This window comes from Pyrus communis, chromosome 14 (assembly GCF_041283825.1).
Source record: "Pyrus communis isolate YQ-2024b chromosome 14, ASM4128382v1, whole genome shotgun sequence".
Lineage (NCBI taxonomy): Eukaryota > Viridiplantae > Streptophyta > Magnoliopsida > Rosales > Rosaceae > Pyrus > Pyrus communis.
The window spans coordinates 12,670,865-12,693,396 of record NC_142578.1 but is presented as its reverse complement, the minus strand read 5'-3'; the positions used below and the strand labels follow the sequence as shown (position 1 = coordinate 12,693,396).

General features: G+C 37.1%; 1 protein-coding gene across 1 annotated transcript; it reads left to right on the top strand.

Moving 5' to 3' along the window:
- The first annotated feature begins 2,699 nt into the window (after positions 1-2,699).
- On the top strand, positions 2,700-9,615 carry LOC137713552 (uncharacterized). The gene is made up of 9 exons (XM_068452862.2): positions 2,700-3,107; positions 3,587-3,784; positions 3,962-4,084; positions 4,549-4,586; positions 4,670-4,838; positions 5,201-8,497; positions 8,593-8,718; positions 8,911-9,044; positions 9,143-9,615. Exons 1-9 carry the CDS (start codon positions 3,027-3,029, stop codon positions 9,357-9,359), a joined length of 4,383 nt encoding a protein of 1,460 aa, XP_068308963.2. The 5' UTR covers positions 2,700-3,026; the 3' UTR covers positions 9,360-9,615.
- Positions 9,616-22,532: the final 12,917 nt, after the last annotated feature.

The following is a 22,532-nucleotide window of genomic DNA, read 5'->3' as shown; positions in this document are numbered from 1 at the left end:
TGTTTGTATATGCTTGGAGATCACATCAGCAAAAAATCACAAAACAAAAACATTCAGAGATCAAGTAACGGGACAAAGCTTTTCAATGGTTATAAACGAAAAATCACGATTTAACGGTTATTTTAACTCTGATTTTGATGATTTTTTATAACTACACTCCTTGACCCTATATGAATACAATGAATGAATTCGATCTTCAATTTAAAATATTTACACAAGTGGATACCACAAAATCTTATGTTATACTTAATGAAAGTATAAATAAATTCTAAGTGTTAGTCAATCTATTGTTTTACGAATTCTCCAAAACTAATTTCAACGATCCAACACCATCAAAATTGTTTGTATATGCTTGGAGATCACATCAGCAAAAAATCACAAAAAAAAAACATTCAGAGATCAAGTAACGGGACAAAGCTTTTCAACGGTTATAAACGAAAAATCACGATTTAACGGTTATTTTAACTCCGATTTTGATGATTTTTTATAACTACACTCCTTGACCCTATATGAATACAATGAATGAATTCGATCTTCAATTTAAAATATTTACACAAGTGGATACCACAAAATCTTATGTTATACTTAATAAAAGTATAAATAAACTCTAAGTGTTGGTCAATCTATCGTTTTACGAATTCTCCAAAACTAATTTCAACGATCCAAACGGTCAAAATTGTTTGTATATGCTTGGAGATCACATCAGCAAAAAATCACAAAAAAAAAACATTCAGAGATCAAGTAACGGGACAAAGCTTTTCAACGGTTATAAACGAAAAATCACGATTTAACGGTTATTTTAACTCCGATTTTGATGATTTTTTATAACTACACTCCTTGACCCTATATGAATACAATGAATGAATTCGATCTTCAATTTAAAATTTGTGCACAAGTGGATACCACAAAATCTTATGTTATACTTAATGAAAGTATAAATAAACTCTAAGTGTTAGTCAATCTATCGTTTTACGAATTCTCCAAAACTAATTTCAACGATCCAAACCGTCAAAATTGTTTGTATATGCTTGGAGATCACATCAGCAAAAAATCACAAAAAAAAAACATTCAAAGATCAAGTAGCGGGACAAAGCTTTTCAACGGTTATAAACGAAAAATCACGATTTAACGGTTATTTTAACTCCGATTTTAATGATTTTTTATAACTACACTCCTTGACCCTATATGAATACAATGAATGAATTCGTTCTTCAATTTAAAATATTTACACAAGTGGATACCACAAAATCTTTTGTTATACTTAATAAAAGTATAAATAAATTCTAAGTGTTAGTCAATCTATCGTTTTACGAATTCTCCAAAACTAATTTCAACGATCCAAACCGTCAAAATTGTTTGTATATGCTTGGAGATCATATCAGCAAAAAATCAGAAAAAAAAAACATTTAGAGATCAAGTAACGGGACAAAGCTTTTCAACGGTTATAAACGAAAAATCACGATTTAACGGTTATTTTAACTTCGATTTTGATGATTTTTTATAACTACACTCCTTGACCCTATATGAATACAATGAATGAATTCGATCTTCAATTTAAAATATTTACACAAGTGGATACCACAAAATCTTATGTTATACTTAATGAAAGTATAAATAAACTCTAAGTGTTAGTCAATCTATCGTTTTACGAATTCTCCAAAACTAATTTCAACGATCCAAACCGTCAAAATTGTTTGTATATGCTTGGATTTTTGAGTGTAGATATAGTACTTTGACGAGAAATGTTTTAATGTTTTGAAGTAATATTTATGTGGCAATGTGTGGTATGTACAAATTTTAAAAAAAAATATATTTTTCTTAACGGGTCGTAACGGGTCGGGTCACTTTACCCGTTACACGACCTGTTAAGGACCCGTTAAGATAACGGGTGTGACACGACACGACCCATTAAGATAACAGGTGTTACACGAAAATGACACGAACACGATAGACACGACCCGTTTGCCAGGCCTACTTAAAATACTCTCTTTGTAGAAGAAATGGACCCAAATTTTGAAATTTATTTTCCCACCCCGGGATTGGAGACGGTCATAAATGGGCCCACCCATGAGCATATTTCCGAATACTAATCGCTGAGGTTTTGTCCTCTCATATACACAAGCGAACGCATTGTTCACATAACCGGGCCCACCGGAAAGAGCACATCCCCTCCCCAATCCCACAAACCTCACTTATTACAGTTATATTTTGGTCTACGCAAAATACAGTCAGGGAACAAGCTATCTCACTCAAGTTTTAACAATTTTTTCATTATTATTTATTAATATACTCTTAATACGAGACGTATTGACTATTCTATTTGCTTTTGTTATAATACGTAAAATAATACTAACACATCACGTAACTAGTATTCCTATAAAAAATTGTCAACTTTATAAATCTTAATTTTCTATTAGCATGTCAGGCTTGGAAGCTCTAAATCCTCCTTTAAATTAAATATGAAATTCTCAGTCCCCATTACTCGTACTTTTGTTCCCATTTGCCGTTGCAGAAACGAAAGTATAATTCTTCTCCAGCCAATGAATGCCTGACAATCGCTGACTTCTATGTCCCACGTGTCGCGGAGAGAGCGCGAGTAGAGGAACTGAGCGCGTACACTTGAGGCTGAGGGGGTCATTGTCTCTACAGTACTGAAGTAGGAGATGCAATTAACGCGAGAAAACTGTTTCCGGATTCTCAGTTGCAGGCCGCATAAATTCGATTCTACTCTCTCTCTCTCTCTCCATAAGAAATGGAAGAAACGCCAAAAAGTTGCAAGGAGAACAAATAGCTGCTTTCGCAACAATGACCAGCTAGCTAACACATTCTCTCTCCCTCTCTCTCTCTCCCCTCTTTGGTTCCCTCGCTTCAGCGAAAGTGATCAGTCAGACATTCTTTGCTTTCTCTCTCTAGCTGGTAATGGTGGTTGTGAGAGAGAAAATGGATTAAGAGAGAGAGAAAGCAATTAGTTATCAGCAACACCAACAAGAAGGAGAGGGAGAGAGAATCTAGAGAGGGAGAGAGAAATGTTCAGGCTACACAAGAACAGGCCTGCTAAATCAGGGGAGAGGGTGGATTTCAAGTTCTCCCACTTTAAGGCCCTCCAGGTATTAATTTAATTGCTTCTAATTAATTGTTTGTATTGTGATTGAATTTATTGGTAATTTAGTGTAAAATGTAGCATGTGTGTTTGAATTGTAGAGCTTTATGAAGAATGTACGGAAATTTATGTGAACTTCTATAATTGGAAAGTGCAAAATGATCAGAACAAACTTGCACAACTGTTGAACCGTTCGATTAACAATAAATTATCTTGTTCGATTTCTATATTTGTATTATGGACACCATATTATGCAATTACGGGATAATTATGTTGCCAGACTGTGAATCAGGACTATTGATTTGGTGGAATCATGTGTTTATCTTTATCTAATTTGCACAACGTAACACGTTAGATATCTAGAATTATGTCATTGTGTTGTTTTGAATGGGTTTGTTCTTTGAGTAGATGGAGTTGTTGATGTATTTCTATCAACAAGTAGATATAATTTTTTTGCTTGCTTGCTGATGATATTTGGGATTGCAGGTTCCCAGAGGGTGGGACAAGCTGTTTGTATCAATTGTGTCTGTAGAAACTGGGAAACCAATTGTTAAATCAAGCAAAGCAGTGGTGCGCAACGGAAACTGTCAGTGGACTGAGACCCTTTGCGAATCTATATGGATTTCCCAAGACGAGTCTTCGAAGGAGATGGAAGATTATTTCATCAAGCTTGTCGTTTCCATGGTACCGTTATTTTCGCTGATTATATATACCAGAATATGTTATTTTCGACAATTTTCTTAGTTTCTGTGACTCGATAAGGAATCTGGTTTATGTACTTGCAGTGACTCGTTTCCAGAATAAGAGTTTTTGTTTTTCTAGTGTTTATTGCTGATTTCTATATGGATTTTATAATCCTAGGGTTCGGCAAGATCCGGCATCCTTGGAGAGGTTTCAGTCAATATGTCAGATTACATAAGTTCAACCTCTTCTGCTCCAGTTTCTCTTCCATTGAAAAAGTGCAGTTTTGGAACAATTTTACAGGTGCCTTTTCTATGCATTTCTTATTTTTCCAATGTACCTAGTATGCCTAATTCGCTCAAATCGTAGCAGTCGCTGCCATCTACTTATGTTGAAAATACTTGAATATGTTTTTCTCGCGTCTTAAAAAAAATAAAAAGTGATGCTTATCGCCTTAAAAGATGGTCTGTTTTTCTCTTTTTCTGGATGTGTGTGCTTGATACTTTCATTGTTTGGTATGAAAAGTTCCTTTTGTACCATATTTACTAATATGAGGGAGGATACTGGCTGGATGGCCTGTTATTGTACATCTAGAAGGATGGATGCGTGTGCATATCGAAGTTATTTATATAAGAACATGATTCCATGAATATATGCATTTGAGTTCTTATTTTCTTTCCAACATCTCTTTCTCCCCGCTCATTGCACTAGAAATTCACCTCGGAGTTACCTTTTCAGCAGTGTTTGCTTGTCTTTCTTGTTTGCAGGTAAAAATTAACTGCCTGACACCAAGAAAAAAGCTCAGGTTAGTATTACGCAATTGCTTGCATTAATCTTTAGGTATTTAGTTTTATACTTGATAGTGAAGATTTTCTGCACTTTTTTCAGTGATGAAGAGTCAAAAGAGACGAGCTTTCATTCAGAAGAAGTAATTGAAAATGGTCATGATGCGGACAGCAAGTCAGATGGATTTAATAGCTCCATTGTATGGAGTGCTGGATCTTCCTCCAGAAAAGATTTTGGCTTGATCTCAAATCCCGGAGAGCCTGGGAGTCAAGTATGTTTACACTTTCCCCTAATAATTTTTCTTTCCCATTTACCGATCGATCATGTCTTTTCATAATGCTATTACGATACACCATTACCTGCTTCATTTGGTGGCTTTATTGGGTTTGCTTCATTCAATCCAGAGCATGATCTTAAACTTAAGAGTGTTGTGTTTTTTGACACATCGATTTAGCTAATGACGATTTCATCGAAATTTCATTCAGTTTTTTAGTACTGAAGTGACCAATATCTAGACCATATTAGCTCTATGTTTTGCGTGCTGCAGAACCAGCTGATGGATTAAAATGCTTATTAACAGGCTCTGGTCTATACTTACCATGGAAATTAATAAACATTCCTCACTTCTTGTAGGATAGTAGTTTCTCTGCATCAGGTTCACATCGCAGCTATGACTTGGCAGAGGGCTCCATAAGAAAGGATAATATGTCCATGAGAAGCAACCTTAGTGTTGAAGGCAACCACCAGATAGGAAGACAAGATTCAACCACCTCCCTAATTAGTACATCTCATGGAATTTTTCCTGCTGATATTCATTCTCCGTCAGACCATTCATCATTCAATTCCAGGATTAATGGTTCAAGAATTCAGTCTCAGAATTCCCGGAAAGATTTTACAGAATCTTCTTTAAGTACCACTGATTCTTCTAAAAACCTTCTGGATGCGGCAGAAGTTACGATTGAAGAGTTACATGCGGAAGCTAAGATGTGGGAAAGGAATGCCAGGAAGCTAATGCTTGATTTGGATATAATGAGGGCAGAGTTCTCTGATCAGTCCAAAAAGCAGGCAAATATGAATGTGGAGCTTTCAGCAGCATATGCAGAACGCGATGGCTTGAAGAAAGAAGTTGAACACTTGCATTTGTTGCTTGAGAATGCAATGGTAAAACAAACAGCCAGTGAGGATTTAACTTCTCAGGATGGAGGAACACCCGAGATTGAGAAGGCATTCCAAGATGAACTGAACTTTCAAAAAGAATCCGCAGCCAATTTGTCCCTGCAGTTGGAGAGAAGTCAAGAATCAAATATTGAGCTGGTTTCAGTTCTCCAGGAGCTGGAAGAGACAATTGAAAAACAAAAAGTGGAATTGGAGAATCTTTCAGAACTACAGTCGACATTTGGTGATATGAAAAACTTGATCAATTTAACTACTGAGGAAAACAGAAATTTAAAGCTTCAGCTGCAACAATTGCAGGAATCACAGAACAAGTTGCAAGTCGTGGTGCAACAAGTGGAACAAACCGTGGAAGAGAAAAATCATGAGATAGAGAATGGATCGAGTCTGAACGAACACTCCCTTTTGGATATTGAGACAGAATACAAAAGTAAACTTCTTTTGAAGGAACAAGAAATTGTCAAACTGAAAGCAAAGGTGTCCGAGTCTCTCAAAGAAAGGCATTCTGCAGAAATGGATTCCATCACCATGAGTGGAAGTGAAGCAGATCTGATCAGTGAAATTGAGGACTTGAAAGAAAAGGTGAACGAGCTAGAAAGAGATTGCAATGAGCTGACGGAAGAAAACTTAGAGCTCTTATTCAAGCTTAGGACAGCGAAGCAAAAATCGTCAGGGGGATACGCACCTGTTGAACTTCCAGCCAGTGAGCTTTTAGTAGATTCTTTTACCAGCTTTGAGTCCAAAGTGACTGAAAATAAACCCCAATTACAGAATGCAGAGGAGAAGCTTAACAAGAAAGTGCTTGGGGAGATTACAAATAATAATGATTCTTCAGTTCAAGTACTTGACAGCTTGAAAATGGAACTAGAAAGTAAAGTAAATGAGCTGGGTAAAGAATTGACAGAGAAGACGTTCAAGATAGAAAAGCTTGAGGTGAACTTGCTAACCAAAGTAGAAGAAATCAGTCTTCTAAGAGGGGTCCAAAATGAATTACAAGCTGAGGTTTCCAACCTCCAGAAGGAAAAAATAGAGCTAGAGGAACACATGGAAGTTGTATTAAGGGAAAGCGATATCAGCTCTAAGTGTTTGAATGATTTGCGGAATGAATTAATGGTGCTTAGCAGAAGTGTGAATTCCCATGTTTCCACACATAAGGTACTTGAAAGGAAATCTTCGGAGCTAGAAGCTGACAAATGTGAACTGGACCTTCATCTATCAGAGCTTGAACAAGAAAACATACAGTTGTCAGCACGTATTTCTGCACTTGAAGCTCAACAAAGATGCTTGACAGATGAAAAAGAGGCCAATCAGTTAGAATTAGAGAATTCCCAATCTTATTCTCTGAGTCTCCAAGATGAGATTAGTAGATTAAACATTGAGATGGAATCTGATAAAGTTGAACTGAAACAGAAATTAAAGGACTTAGAGAGGCAGTGGTCAGGAGCTCGAGAAGAATGTGAATTTCTGAAAAGGGCAAACCCGAAGCTACAAGCTACTGCTGAGAACCTCATTGAGGAGTGCAATTCTATTCAGAATTCAAATGAAGAGTTGAGGAAGCAAAAGCTGGAGCTGCATCAGCTCTGTTCCCTCTTGGAGGCAAAGTTGAATCAATCGCAGGAGAGCTTTACAAATTGCTCCAAAAGAGTTGAAGTGCTGGAAAAAGATCTTTCTTTAATGCTGGAAAATGTCACCTCAAAAGAGGAGAGCCTGAATTCAGAATTAGATGCACTTCTTGATGAAAACATGAAATATAAGGAGAAACTTACATTGGAAGAAATTTTGTTCAACAAGATGTATTTGGAGAAGACGATTGAAGTTGAGAGCCTTCAGGAAGAGGTAGAACGACTTACCAAGCAATTTGCTGCTACTCATGAAGAAAGAGAAGGACTAGCTTCAGATGCTGTCCAGGAAGCATCCAGACTTCGAACTGAGAAGGAAATGCTTCAATCTGCTCTCCAAGAGTTTCAATCTAAAGCGATACAGATGGAGGATGAATTGAATATTATGAGAACGGAATCTGAAGCGAAGTTACAAGGCCTATTCGCTGAGCTTGCCGATAAACAAAATCAGGAGTCAACAACAGCTGACCATGAAAAGCTATTGAAGTTGTTAGAGAATTACAAATCAAGTGAAGCAAAACTGAAGACCAATGTGAATGATCTTGAACTAAAGCTTACAGTTTCTGATTATGAACATCAACAGGTGGTGGAAGAATCCACCAATATGAAGGTTCAATTTGAGAAACTAACACGTTGTCAGGAAGAAGTTTTGGCTTTCAAGAATGAGCTGGATGCAACCAAGTTCGAGAAAGAAAAATTGGAAGCGTTATTGGGTTCAATATCTGAGGAATGTGAAGATCTGAAGGCAGAGAAGAGTTCATTCCATGAGAAGATCTCAACATTGGAGAAGGCCTTATTTGACTTGGAGGATTGCCAACGTAATAAAGTTCTCTTGGAGGAAAAATTTCTGCAGATGGAAGGTGATCTAACTGCAGAAGAGGCTTTGTGTGCACAGTATGCCGAGATGAAGAATGAGCTCAACCAGATCAGGAGAGCCAACGAGCAGTATCAGGTGGAAATACAGCTACTTGAGGACGAGAGAAGTGAGTTCCTAAGAAAGTCTCAAGCCCTTGAACAAGAATTGAAAGTGACAAAGGAAGAAAAACAGAAACACAGGGATTGTAGCAGTCCAATTTCCAGCTCATCAGAAGGCGGCACCAGAGTTATTCCTGTTGGTGAAGATATGAAGGTCCCAAAAGTAAGTATCATTTTTTCGTTATATGCTTATTAACAGTTGGTGTCAAGACTGTAAAGGTACTACTTTCTGACATTCTTTGATTTTTCTCTAAACAGAATGAAATGGTGAGGAACAGCATTCACTGTCGTGATTTTAGAAGGAAGCCAATTTTGAAGAATGGTCAGGTGCAAGGAAATGCAACAGATCAGAATTATCCGTATAGAAACCAGCATCAAAGAGAGGTTAGACATTTTATATCTTGCTTCTACAGCTGATCATGCAATGCCAAAATATGTTCTCATTTTCTTTATGTTGTCTTAGTACAACAAGACATACGCATAATAACAGAGTGTATATGAATATATGTTTTTAGTTTCATGTAACTTTGCAAATTGTCTACTTTGTTTTCATCCTTTTAGTCTCTGCCATTACAGGATGATAACGGAGTCGAATTTCATGATGAAAGTCCAAATGACGTTGAAGAATTTGGTTTAAAGATTAAGTTGCTTGAAGACGAACTAGTTAAGGCATTGGAAGCAAATAACACTTACAAAGTTCAACTTGATAGGTGAGTGTAAGAGGAAACACATTAAGTACCATTTGTCTTCTTACGGTAAATCTATTATGTACAAGTCAATTAACTGATATATACTATCACCCCCGCAGGTACTTGTCTGAGGCTCGACACAATCATGCAGATGCTCGTCGAAATTCAAAAGCTGAAGAAAGACACGAACGCTCAAGGTCATCTCTAGAGACGGAACTGAAAGACATTCGCGAGCGCTACTTGCACATGAGCCTGAGATACGCGGAGGTAGAAGCTCAGCGCGAAGAACTTGTCATGAAGCTCAAAGTAGCCAAGGGTGGCAAAAGGTGGTTTTGATGAATGACTATGACAACTCCATTGATGCCGTTTTCTTGAGTCTTCCACTCTCAGGTAGCTTTTTTGCGAAACTCTGTATATCACAATTTTTCTTCTTCATGAATATGCAAGTGAAGTGAGTGAGTAGAGGAGAATATACGTCGTAGCCAAAGGTGGAAAGTTTCACAAATTGTTAATTAGAAGTACAAATTTTAAATAATATGATAGGTAGTAATCAACATTTTGATAGTATTATATACCAGATTATTTGACTGCACATTTTTTTTTTTTTTTGAACAAACGATATTATCTACACTAAAATGATGAGAAGTGGGCTAAGCCTCACAATAAACTAGCAATAATATGGTTCAAATTCGCTTTTGACAATAATCGAATCTAATACCTCTCACTTACCAGTAAAGAGGAATACCATTAGGCTGTTGTGGAAAATCAGTCCCGCAAAGTATGGTAGGCATTAGGTAATATTCTTCCAATTTAGAATATTGCTGAAATAAAAAAAATAAAAAATTGAGCGCTGCTTTTCTTTTTTGGACCAAGTTGGGCACTAGTTCACTTCTTATAGAAAGGGAAATGATATCTACACTCTTTTTCTGCTTATACACACTTCTAATTATTTATGTATTTTAATTTTTCTTTGATTAATTGGCCGCTAGGGTCAAATATAAGCACTGTGTGTGCGGAGGGACACAGCGAGCGCGCAAATTTTATTTTATTTTATTTATGGAAAAGAAAAAAAGAAAAGCAGAAACAAAAGGGAACCTTCCTCCGCAAGGCATTACGCAAGCGATTGAAAGCGTTTTAACATTTTTATTTTTTATGTTTTTTTTGGGGTTGCTGGTGTCACTATGAGAGCATGAAATCTCACTCACATTCTCACACCATATAAAGCAAACAACGTTCAAGAAAAAGGCCTACCTAACCTCACACATTTAAAACAAACGCATTACATCACCAAAGTGGTGGATATAGATTTTTTTTTTTTTTTTTGGGTGATTGTGTGGAAAATCAATAAAAAGTTACAATATTAACAATATATTAATAATGTTTATGTTAAATATAAATAGATCAATCATGTATTATGATACTTAAATGGATTTAAAATAAACAAAAATTACAAAATCTGCCACTAGAGTTGGCACCCACTTCAATTGACACCCCATCTCTTATATTTTTATATTTTGGAATATGTTAGTGTCTGTTTCTGATTCTATTTTAACATTTCGTTTAGATGCTGGTTGCAGTGTCTGTTTCTCGATTTCGTTTTTTCCCATCATTTGCACGCTTCCTATGCTTCACAACTCGTGTGGCTCTTGATTTTTACATTTGGATTCAAACAATACAATGCAGAGTTTGTTTCCTGGTTCTGTTTTTTACACTTGGATTCAGACACTACGTTATAGTGTCCGATTCCCATTTTTGTTTTTCCATTAGTCACGCGCCTCCTAGGCTTCTCATCTCACACGACTCCTAATTTTTACATTTGGATTCACACATCAAATGCAGTGTCCGATTTCGCTAATGTTTATATGCAGCAAAACAAGTATTCAACTTGATGATCCAAAGGCGGGCACTTGGGGGGGGGGGGGGGTTGGAAAGTAGTCCAATTTATACAACATAGAAATATTTGGGGCTTGTGACGATGACCAAAATGTTTACCAAGAGGATTCATCCGAAAACACCCCAGACCTTCTAGGAATACGGAGTAACAAACTCATACAACCACCATGCTAGATATCAAGTGTACCCCTAATTGAAATAGATACATATATTGTATTGACCCTAAGCCCCTACCACGAATTGCTTCGAATGCCGTCCTTGTCGATAGCAGCGATGTCTCAAGTACTGAAAGCGATTCAAACGACAATAGTGCATCAGAAGAATATACCAACAGTGATTGAATTCAGTTTATAAATTCGCTGTTGTAATATTATGCACAATCCGTTGTAATATTATGTGCAATCCATTGTAATGAATATTGTATTCTATTAATTTAATTTCAGTTCACAATGCAATCAGTACCACATCAAGTATTCTATTAATTTAATTTTCATTTAAAAAAAATTAAATGAAGACTTCGATTGAATGAATGGGTCAAATTTCGTCGGGCAATATAACTTTGCTCAACAGAAAGGTTCAAGTTTCGTCAGGCAAAGGTTTGATTTAGGGATTAGGGTTGAGGGTTTAAAGTTCGTCGGGCAAAATGAATGATTTTCTTGGGCAAAGGTGAAGGACATTTTGCATATTTAATTCCTTCGATGGTTTTCACAGTTTGCAAAACTAATTTCAATGATCCAATCGTCAAACTTGTGGAATATAGTAGGAGATCGTATATGTCAAAAACACCAAAAACAAATTTTCAGGGATTAGTAACGAGAAGAAATCTGTAGACGGTTAGAAATGTATCATCATTATTTAACGGTTATTTTAGCTCCGACTAATAATCTTTTACAACTACACTCCTCGACCCCAAAAGAATACAATGAAGGGACATGTTCATCAATTTAAAATAGTTACATAGTGGTTACCTAAAAAATCTTACATTCTACTTAATAGAAGTATAGAATAAACTCCAAGTGTTTGTTGAATATATTGTTTTGACGGGATATGTAACCTATGAAACTAATTTCAACGATCCAACGGTCAAACTTCCTTGAATAGAGTATGAGATCACATACGCCTCAAATCACCAAAACCAAACCTTCAAAGATTAGGTAACGACACAAAAAGTTCAACAGTTAAAAACATATCATCATGATTTCACGATTATATCACCTTCGATTTTGGTGATTTTTTGCAAGGACGTATTGTAATTAAGGTTAAACCACACACTAAATTGACATTCTCATCAAATTCGATGAACTTTTATCCGTTTGAAAATAAATAAAAAAATTGCAAAAAATCGAATTTTTTGTGTTTGCCTGACGAATTTAGTGAAGTTTGTCAGATAAACATATCTAATATTCGTCAAGCAACAATACTAAATTACGTTAGGCAAACATTCAAATTTCCCCCAATTATTTTTTCAAAATAAAAAAAAAAATTTCAAGAGTTTACCCGACAAAATACTGTGAAATTCGTCGAGCAAGGCAATTTCCCACAATTTTTTTGGCCAAAAAATTTAACTGCGCCCGATAGCATTTCTATGAAACCTTTGTTGAATGTTCGACGAACAAATTTTTCGGGCAAACTTTAATGGTACACGTGGCATATTTTTAAACTTTTGGCCGACGAAAGTTGGATCGTGCCCGACGAACCGAGAGCCTCCTTCTTCTTCCTTGCGCTACATCAAGGCTCTCTCTCTGCAAATTGTTTCCCCCTGTTAGCTCTCTCACTCGCCTTCTCTCTCACTCTCTCTCTCACTCTTTCACTCTCACAAAGGTATGATATCCCCTGCTTATTTCGAATTCTTTTTTGCATATTACAAATTTTATACTACGAAATTCATTGATTTGTATGTATAAATTTGTGAAATATTTATGAGTTGCAGATGTGAATTCTTGATTTACATGTGTGACTTTGTACGAGGAAGGGCGTGGGGAAAGTTTTTTTTTTTTTTTTTTTTTTTTGGGGGGGTTGGGGGGGGGGGGGGCGGGGAATAATAGAAATTTGGAATTATTAGAAATTTTACAAATATTATAAATGTTTAGAAAATATTATAACTTTTTTAGGAAATATTAGAAGCTTTTTTAAAATATTAGAAAATTTAAATTTTTTTGCAATTTTTTACACTGGTGTTGCCATCATTTCAACCATAACGCATTACAAGATAAGGGATCATTTACGACGATTGACATATGCGTGCGGACGTCCAAGTCCACATGCGGTTGAGTGCACATGTAAGAGCCATCATCGGCACTGCCATATGAAAGCCTCTAGATGGAAGAAGCTTGCCCCCGAAGTGAAGGAGGCAATGATAGTAGTGCTCTCCGTAAGTGTGTGTGTGTGTGTGTTTTTTTTAAATTTAATATTATTAGTGCATTTTTAAACTAACACTTGTGTTTTTTTTTTAATTTAATATTATTAGTGCATTTTTAAACTAACACTTGTTTTTTTTGTCTATTTCAGGACTATTTCGAGATTGACTTGGAAGAGCTGGGAATGTCCGACTACATAATCCGATATGGATTTTTCGTTTCAAGGAGTGGATGCACCAGATGCACAATTCTACGAGACTTTTGCATCTCACAATGTAGCTCTGTTCCATCCACCCTAGATCATGCGGAAATGATAGAACATTGGCATTGGTTCTGCGACCATTTTCAAAGCTTATAATCTATTTGATGGACGACTTTTAGACTGAAGCAGTTCGACATGAACTTAGAGACAATGCGTCATCAAGAATAATTTAATATTTTTAGTTTTAATATCATTGTACGAACATTTCAGTTTTAATATAATTAAATATTTTTTTTCATAATGTGATATCTTCTGAGATTAATATAATTACAATTAATCAATATAAATTAAATATATTTACTATAAACTAAAAAAAAAATTAAACAGTCTGTTGTCGGGCAATGTTCGTCGGTAATTGCGTCAATGCACTTTGCTCGACAAAAATTTTCATCGGTAATTGCATTGGGCAAACAAAATTTGCCAAACGAAAATGAAAATCTGTTGAGCAAAACTTCGTGCAATGAGCTTTGAGCTACGAACAATGCTCGACAAAGTTTATGGGGCAAACCTTGTGCGACAAAAACTTTATTTGGCCTGACGAAATTATTTATTTTGTCTGGAAAGGTTTTTTTTGGTGATTGTCAAATTGAAATTTTATAATGTGTGCATATACAGGTGTTTTGCAAAAAGGAAACATGAAAGAGCCAGAATGAAAAAGGTGTCATGCATGGATATCAGATGCGGAGGCAAAGGTGGAGCCAATGGCATATCCTTTTGAAGATGCTGAATCTCCGTTTCTCACTATTTTTCTACTTTTCCTTTAGCACTAAAAAGTCATCACTCCCTTTCATTGCCCTCATGACCTACCTAAAAGTCCTATATAAAAACCAATCTAACATTTCTGATCAAACCCTCTTTAGTACGATTCACTGCAGTTCCAACCCATCATCTCATTCCCGGCCACCCCCGCCACGAATGGCCGCCAAATGCTTGAACCGAAGGGCACAGCGGGGGTGGCTTGGTCAGTTCGTATTCTGCTTGTTGGATTGGACGGTGATGTTGGTTGTTTTAGTTAATTTCTGTTAGCTTATCAAGCTAGTGTGTGTTTTTAGTTACTTTCTCATTAGCCTTGGTTTCAGCTTACAAGGCAGCCTGGGAGGAATAAGAATGTTGAAACTGGCTGAATCTACTTCTTGAAGGTTGGAAGATTCTCTAAAAGGGCAACTTCAATCCTTTGGCATTTTGGCTTCTGCAGCGTCTCTCTTCGCCTTCGTGTGTGTTCGTGCTCCAGAAAACTATTGTGTGTGAGGGCCTGTCAGAGTCTGGCACTGTGTGTTTTTCCTGTTTTCTTGTTTTAGGTATGAAAAGCTATGTGTGTTGCAGTTATGTATTTTGTATGCAGTAGGCCTATGCTATGGCTAAGTACTTTACAATTGCAGTTCTTTCTCTACTTGTCATTAAAATTTAGAGTACTTTGCTTTTCTCTGCTGAACTTCTTTTTGCTTTATCTGCATGAACGAACGATCTTTTTTTTTTTTTTCCTTTTCAATTTTTGAATTTTTTTTTTAAGAATAGAATCTCACATCGGCCATATAACAAAATTATATACGGTAATCTATGTGAGATTTTACACCTAATATCACTAAAGCCTTTTGTCATAAAACTCAACACTTAATAATAAGTGATTAAGTTGGGACAATATTAGTAATGTTAGTGATGAACCATGCTAGGATTTAAAAATATATCATTTTTTTCTTTAATGTTGTTCCCAGAATCTTGCACCTTATTGCGAGTAGTGTTCAGGCATATACTGTCAGATCAGATTACCGTGCATTAGCCAAAATAAAAGGCACCTTTCTATATACTAAAAATGGAGAACGCTAAGCTTGCAGGTCATCCTTGTATTACACTATACATGTAGTCTTTCCGTCGTGGTTGAAGTTCGGGGAAATGATGTTCGCACTCATTTATACATTTCACTCCTTTTTGGTGAATGCATTTCTAAGTTTATTTATATACATTGGCAATTCTTTTGTACCACCCTCGGTGTTGACTTTTGGTCATGATCTTAATGTCACTTGTCTACTTAATACTGTTGCACATTTTAGGTCACTACTTTCTTGCTTGGCATGTTGAGTGGCCTCCACTTTTCAGTTAAAAGTTTTTTCGTGTTACAAACTTTTTTAAAAAGAGAGTGTGTAACATAACTTATTTTAACTATTTAGAAAAGCAACATTTTATTGAGCGTCAATACAATTTGTTTGATACTAGTTATTAAGAAAATTGATGATATATTAGTGTCAGTAAGATTCCACCCGCAAGGAAGACTAGCAGCCTTATCTTCAGGCTTTAGAATCCGAAGGCCGAGATGTGTTCCTTCTGAAGGAAAAATTTGTGAAAACTAGTTCATTTGAGCAACATCTATGCATGCAATTAACAATTAAAGGTGGAATCATGCTTGTATGCACTCAAAAACAAAACTTAACCCATGAAATTCAAAGCCTAGTAGTTATCGTGAACCAAGACTCAACTCAAGATCTAAGAGAAAGAGTTGAGATTTCTTTATACCTTTGAAGCACCTCTTTGCTTAGCAAAGGTTAATCACCCATGTGAGGGCCTTCTTCCTTTGTCACCTTGCTCCTTGGCTCCAAGGATGTGGATGGAGGAACTTTGCAACTTGGTTCCATGCCTTCTTGGATATGGATGGAAGAATTGGTTTCTCCAAAAGTCCCCAAAGTTAGAGACCTCTAAGTTCCAACACCAAGGATGGTTGAGGAAAAAGATGAATGACCATGGAAGAGTTACATGCTAGTAAACTCTCCCATGGGGGCCGATTGTCCTAGAGAGAAAAGAGAGAGTTGTTCTGTCTTTTCATCCTTAGAAAACCCTAATGAGGATGGAGCAAAGATACCCCTTCTATGCTTTCAACTTTTGTGTGCATATTGGACCAAAAGGCCCTTCCTCTTTCTATGGCCGGTTTTCCCAAGCCTTTGGGCTGTTTTGGGCTTCTTGAATGTTGGTTGTTATGTTGTCATACAATTTAAGCTAATGGGCTTGACGATTTGAAGCCCATTTGGGCTTTCAGGCCCAACACTAACTCAATGTTTAAAATGAACTTATTCGTTTGATTAATTAACATATTAATTAGTCTTTGCCATACACAATTAAACCATTTAATTGTCCTTACTCATCTCCATTATATCCTTCAATCATTACCTTACATGGTGTACGATCCATTAGGTTCCTTTTTGCGAGGCAGTGGGCGATTAGAACTCTTCAAATCAATTATGAATTGAAACTTACTTTCAATTCTCTTAGTGACCTTTAGGGCTTCCACAAACCATGAGTGACACCTAGCAATATGTCATGGTTACCCAAGCTAATCAGAAGAGGTTGGAGAACCTATTCAGTTTGGGATTACAATGCAATACGGTCTTTCTCTAATACAATACTCTTGACCACATTGTTTGGTTTGATAGTTTATTCATGTCTACTATCCAATGTGATACTCTTACTTATATGATTACCTTGAATGTGATTGGAACGACTTCCTAAATCTCATTCATACTCTGGCCAGAGATTCTTAATCATATCATAGAGTATTCTTCCTTAAACGGTTTGAAGGTTAGAGATTCCTTGTTGCACATTCACTTGCCTCCATGGCTAAGTGGCTTAACCCCAACTATGCCGTGGACACCTTCTGATGGAGTGACTTTGACTTAGTCAAAGATCAAGGACCTAACCACAAGACAACTATGCTGCCTTAGGTCAAAGGACTACTTTGCATTATCCCAACCATGAGTTCTCATGTGACATGAGTATGAGAACTGCTTATTGATCGCGTTTAGTAGACTCATTCGCTATTGAGCATCTACATGCCTGTCTTGGTGTCAGTCACACCAATGATTCGAGACCAGTCACTCTCCCTAAGAGAAGACATAGCACGTACTGATCTTAACAGACTGTCAATGCCCAATTGGCAATCCTATAATCAGGAACGTTTAGGATATGTATACGAAAGAGAATGGTTTCATGAATCTAACTTATTTAGATCACATTCTCCCAATTACATATTCCTTGGACTTATCGTTTCATCATATGATTGGTTTTAGGGCACATTTTCAACATCTTCCTTGGCCATAGTCGTAAGATCAAGAAGTCAGTAGCGCACCCAGCGCATTTTACTTCCTGTCCGAGCTTGGCCGATGAGTTGGCACGCCTTGCACACAACCGAAGGATGTAGTTAGTTTATTAATTACTTGACTTGCGAGCCATGTAGGTTTGGTAGTTTTTAGGGTCAACAAAAGGTCATGAAAACATATTTTGTGTGATGAAAAAAATTCCTTCGCTGCACAATAATGAACTTGCGCGATGAAATATAACTCGTTGCATAGAGAACTAAGGGGAACGAAACCACTTTGTCGCGCGCAAGTTAACGCAACAAAGTGATCTTGACATGATACAATACATGAGACGCTTGACATTTGTGGCCAAAAAGTTTGCGTGATGAAATGTGATATTAGACATTAGTTGGCATAAACTTTGCGCAACGACAATTTCATCGCGAAATGGTCAATTTTTTTATTAATTTTTTTGTTGACAACTTTCTCTTTTTGTTATGGTTACATAATTTATTTAAATAATAATAATTTATTTATTTAAATTGTAACTATAATGAATGGAGAAAAAAAAACATCTATATATCAAAAAAAAAAAAAATGTACGTACAAGTAAAAAATTTGAAACTAAGGAAAAAGAAACCTATAATCTATTTGGTCATTAAATGGGATCATCTGTGGGTTAGGCTGGAAGTCGATCTGAAAGTCGGGCTGCTAGATGGGCTACGAGTCGAGTGGTAAGTCAGTGTGCTGGGGATGACGCTGGTTAAGCTGCTGGACGAGCTCGGAGGTCGACGGGTGCTGTGGCTCGGAGGTGGAGGTGCCAACAACTTTTGGTGGGAGACGGATGCTATTCGAGCTAAGAGCCTCAATGATCAATGCGAGCTTAATCCTCAAGTCGGCAACCTCATGCGTCAGTTTAGTGACACTAATGATGAGGCCCCAGTAGTGCACTGACGAGCCTGCCCCATCCCTTGACAATACTTCCACAGCCTCCGTCCGAGTATTTAATCCAAGGTCTCAATTAAGATTTGAAACCCCGCATCCTCGGGTAGAGCCACATACTCGAGAGAAGTGTCCGGGGGAAGTTGGGAGGCAGACTCCTAAATGACAATCTGGCTCATCTCCACCATTGTCACCTATGACAATAAGACAAGACATAGATTAGTAAGAATTAATATTAAATTAAATTTTGTAATATTTGGAAGCGTAAAATAGTAATTTCAAATGAACTATTACTTGCGTGCAGCTGCTTGGCGAACTCATCCCCATGGCGAACATAAATGTCTTTAAAGACGTCTATCTCAGAGAATTTAGAACCCCCCCTAAAAATAAAAAAAAAAAAAAAAAAAAAAACACAAAGACAATGTTAGTGTGTAAAATAAATTGAATATTTGTAAAAAATTGAAAGTGCGAATATTAAGCACTTATTACTTGTCGTCGTTCCTCCATCCTATAAATAAATACTAAGGTGATTTGACATTTGATGGTAAATTAAATGGATATTCTTATTTTACCTGGCGGGTGGTGTCAACATCGGATGCAAATTCCGTGTTGGGAGTCCAGGCACGCCAGTGAGTACAACGTGCACTAGGCGGAAGCTCCACCGAAGACGCTGGCGCTTGTGTCACGTCGGGCCTTTTGGGCACAACCATTGGAGGCTTTATTGTTGGTGGAGCACTCATCGTAGTAGGAGGTGGTGGAGGAGGTGCGGGGGACCACTGCTCGTAGCCTTTCGGGTAGTTAAAAAGCGAAACATCTTCAAAATTAAAAATAAAATAAACAAGTTCCCCTAAAATAACTATTGTCAACTACACTTATACTTTCATATAAATAATGTAACTAAATTTTATAAATTAATTCCATAATTAGTAATTGTGGAGCCTAAAATAATCCCAAAAATTCTAGAGGTGACACGTGGACTTTTATTCAAGAAAGACAAGATTGCCCTCAATAAATGGGTAGGCTTCTTAGATGCTTTCATGGGCAACTCACATCCCTGGAGGTCTTAGCAGCTGAATACAATTGCCCATGGCTCACCTGCCCTTGGCAAAGAATTAAAGATAAGGATTAATTACCCAAATCCTATCTTTAATACATTCCTATTTGAAGATTGACTCCAATCAGGTAAGTAATCCATATTTAAATCAATTAGGGATGACAATCAGCCATTCAAAGCTAACATGATCCAGGCACATTACTATGACGATCACGTCGGCTACATCACCTTGCACGGTTTCAACGATAAAGGAAGGCTGACACGGATTTCAGTTTAGAAAGCCATCGAGGTTGGCTCCAAGACTGTGCACTAGGATTCGACGAGACTTGGGTTGGCTGACCTTATCATTGAGCCCGATGTCTAACACTAAACAGGCCGAGTAACGGGCCGTGGTTTCATCTACCATGGAACGGTTGCAGGCCTATTGGTATACTATTTCCAAACAACCGAATTCAGGCGTAAACCTTGTGGAGTTTCTCGCCGAAAGAGATAATGGTCCCGTCTTTTCCTTTAACAAAGTCCAAGCTGCCCCGACCAAGCTTGGTCGACGAGTTGGTATGCCTTGCACACAACTCAAAGACGTTGTTAGCTTATTAATTACTCGGCCTGCGAGCCAAGTATGTTTGGTAGTTTTTAGGGTCAACATTTTGATGTTGAGGCACCTGGCATTTTGATGTTTACTCTTGGTTTAGAATTCTAAACCAGAAAGTTAATAAAAAGATGATGAAGGTTCTTACAAAAGCCGAAGTGACCTTCTATGGAGGAATAGGCGTCTCTGCCGTCGCTTCTGGTTGAACTTGAGGTATCTCTTTATGGCCCGTGCTCGCCTCGACAGCTGGCGGGTTGACTTGGCCAGCTGCTTCGACCACCGTTTGAGCATTGGTGGGTGACGGTTTATGTGGTTGGGGCTTTCTCACTAATGGAGGCCTTTCGTTTTCGTCCTCCTAAAAAAATAAAATAAAATTAGACAATCAACTTTAGGTAGGAGAACATTATAAAGTTTATACCGCTTCTTCCAGGATGACTGTTGGTGCTTCCTTTAGATAGGGGGAGATTCTTTTTAACCATGAGAGTCGCCTCCTCCAGGTTGGCAACTGTCGGGTTAACTTCGGTGTGAGTAGTGGCTGGTGTTGACATTACAGGCTGTTCAACAGCCAGATTGACGACCGACTCAATCACCAGATCTCGCTGCACCACGGTCGAGACCTCGATGAAAGGAGAAGTTGCACCTGTAGTTTGACTAAAGATAACGTGAATCTCCCGCTCCCATTTCTTAGCCAATTTCTTGACGTGTTTTTTGGGCTGGGGAGCGTCTCTTCCTGTTGATGTGAAAATTAACTTGACCACAAATTAAACCTTATTTATGACAATTGTAGTAGATATGTAAGTAGGGATCGTTCTAGACCGGGGATTAACTAGGGATGCTAATCTATATAAATAAGACTCAAAAACACTAAACTAGACTCTATAGACTTAAAACTAACTTTAGACACTTAAAACAGCAACCAATAATAAAAAAGACTCAATTTTAGACTCAATGAGTGTTTTGGACGAAAATAGGACTTGACTTGACTCAGAAGACTCAAGGAAAACAAGTTTTGACTCAAATATGAAGACTAAGTGATATGGGGATTGTTTTTGATGAATTTTAAATTTAAAACAAAAACTTTATAGAAAACACTTTTGAAAAACGAATTTAAATGAAATAAATGGGTGAAAGGCTAGTTAGAGGGTCCTTCTCCACACATGATATATGCATACAAACCAATTTCCAGTTATTATTCCTTTAGACTATGAATGACAACGCCCCAAATTAGTTGCATCGCACAACTAACCCTCAGGTTTTCCTTAATTCATTGAATTGAATGAAAACGCATTACAACCAAATTATCTTTCTCAAGTTCTTTATATGAAATGCATAACAAAGATACATATCAAAAGTCATTAGGTTTTGTGAAAACCATAAGCATTGACAAGGCACTCATCACTATGACACGCATGAGACTCATACCAAGGATTTACTTAATGCGATTGTGACTAGCAACCTCCACTACTCGTGAATATAAGTGAATAACTATTACGTGAAATCCCCTTATATTCTAGCGTCAAATTTATGCAAGCAAATTAAGTGTTAACCCCTAACCCACATACATAAACAAGTTTTAATAACTTAGATAAGCAAATCACATTCATGCCTTAAGAAACAATAGCTGGACGTAATCAATTCGTATAAAACATATAATCATAGCTTCAAATTCACCTCTAACTGAAAAGAAATTAGTTCCTCATGTTTGCAAAACAAAGATAATTGAATTTAAACATTGAACTAAGACTAAGGATAGAAAGAACCAAGAAAACGCTCCACACTCCAATAGCATGCACGGCACTCCCTTGGATGGCAGATTGCACAAGTCCTCCTCTTCTTCCTTCCTTGCTTGCGGCACTAGTGTGATGCAGGGTGAATTGTGGTGTTTGATGGCTGAAAGTATGAATGAATGAATGAGTGAGTGGATGGATTGAATGGTATGGCATAGGGCTGTATATATAGGCTAATTATGCACAATTAGTGAAGGAAAAAGATTGCACAATCCCATGGAAAAAGGGTTAAGTCTAGGTAGACACCAAAGGGGAATGGGATAGGTAGTTTTTGCCAGAAATTAAGGGCTTCTAGAAACTAGGTATTTTTTGGCAGACTTTAGAATTCTAGAAGGGATAAAGGGTAGATTTTGGACCTAAATGGATAAGGACTCATGATATAGGTGTAGAGGAAGGATTGCAACTCCTAAACCTACAAGGAATGGTCCACATGCGGCAAACAAATGGATAAGGCTTCTAGAAACTGAAATAGGTGTTTAAATGTGTAATTAATCCCCTCTAATTAGCTAGATTTAAGTCCTAACTTGATTTGGATAGGATAGGATAGGATAATGTTAGAGTTAG

What these genes read in the sequence shown, in the direction of transcription:
- LOC137713552 (XM_068452862.2), top strand. Translation starts at nt 3,027, where the DNA reads ATGTTCAGGCTACACAAGAACAGGCCTGCTAAATCAGGGGAGAGGGTG. An exon ending in CCGGAGAGCCTGGGAGTCAA is followed by an intron (nt 4,839 to 5,200) that starts GTATGTTTACAC and finishes CACTTCTTGTAG; the next exon opens with GATAGTAGTTTCTCTGCATC. An exon ending in TACAAAGTTCAACTTGATAG is followed by an intron (nt 9,045 to 9,142) that starts GTGAGTGTAAGA and finishes TCACCCCCGCAG; the next exon opens with GTACTTGTCTGAGGCTCGAC.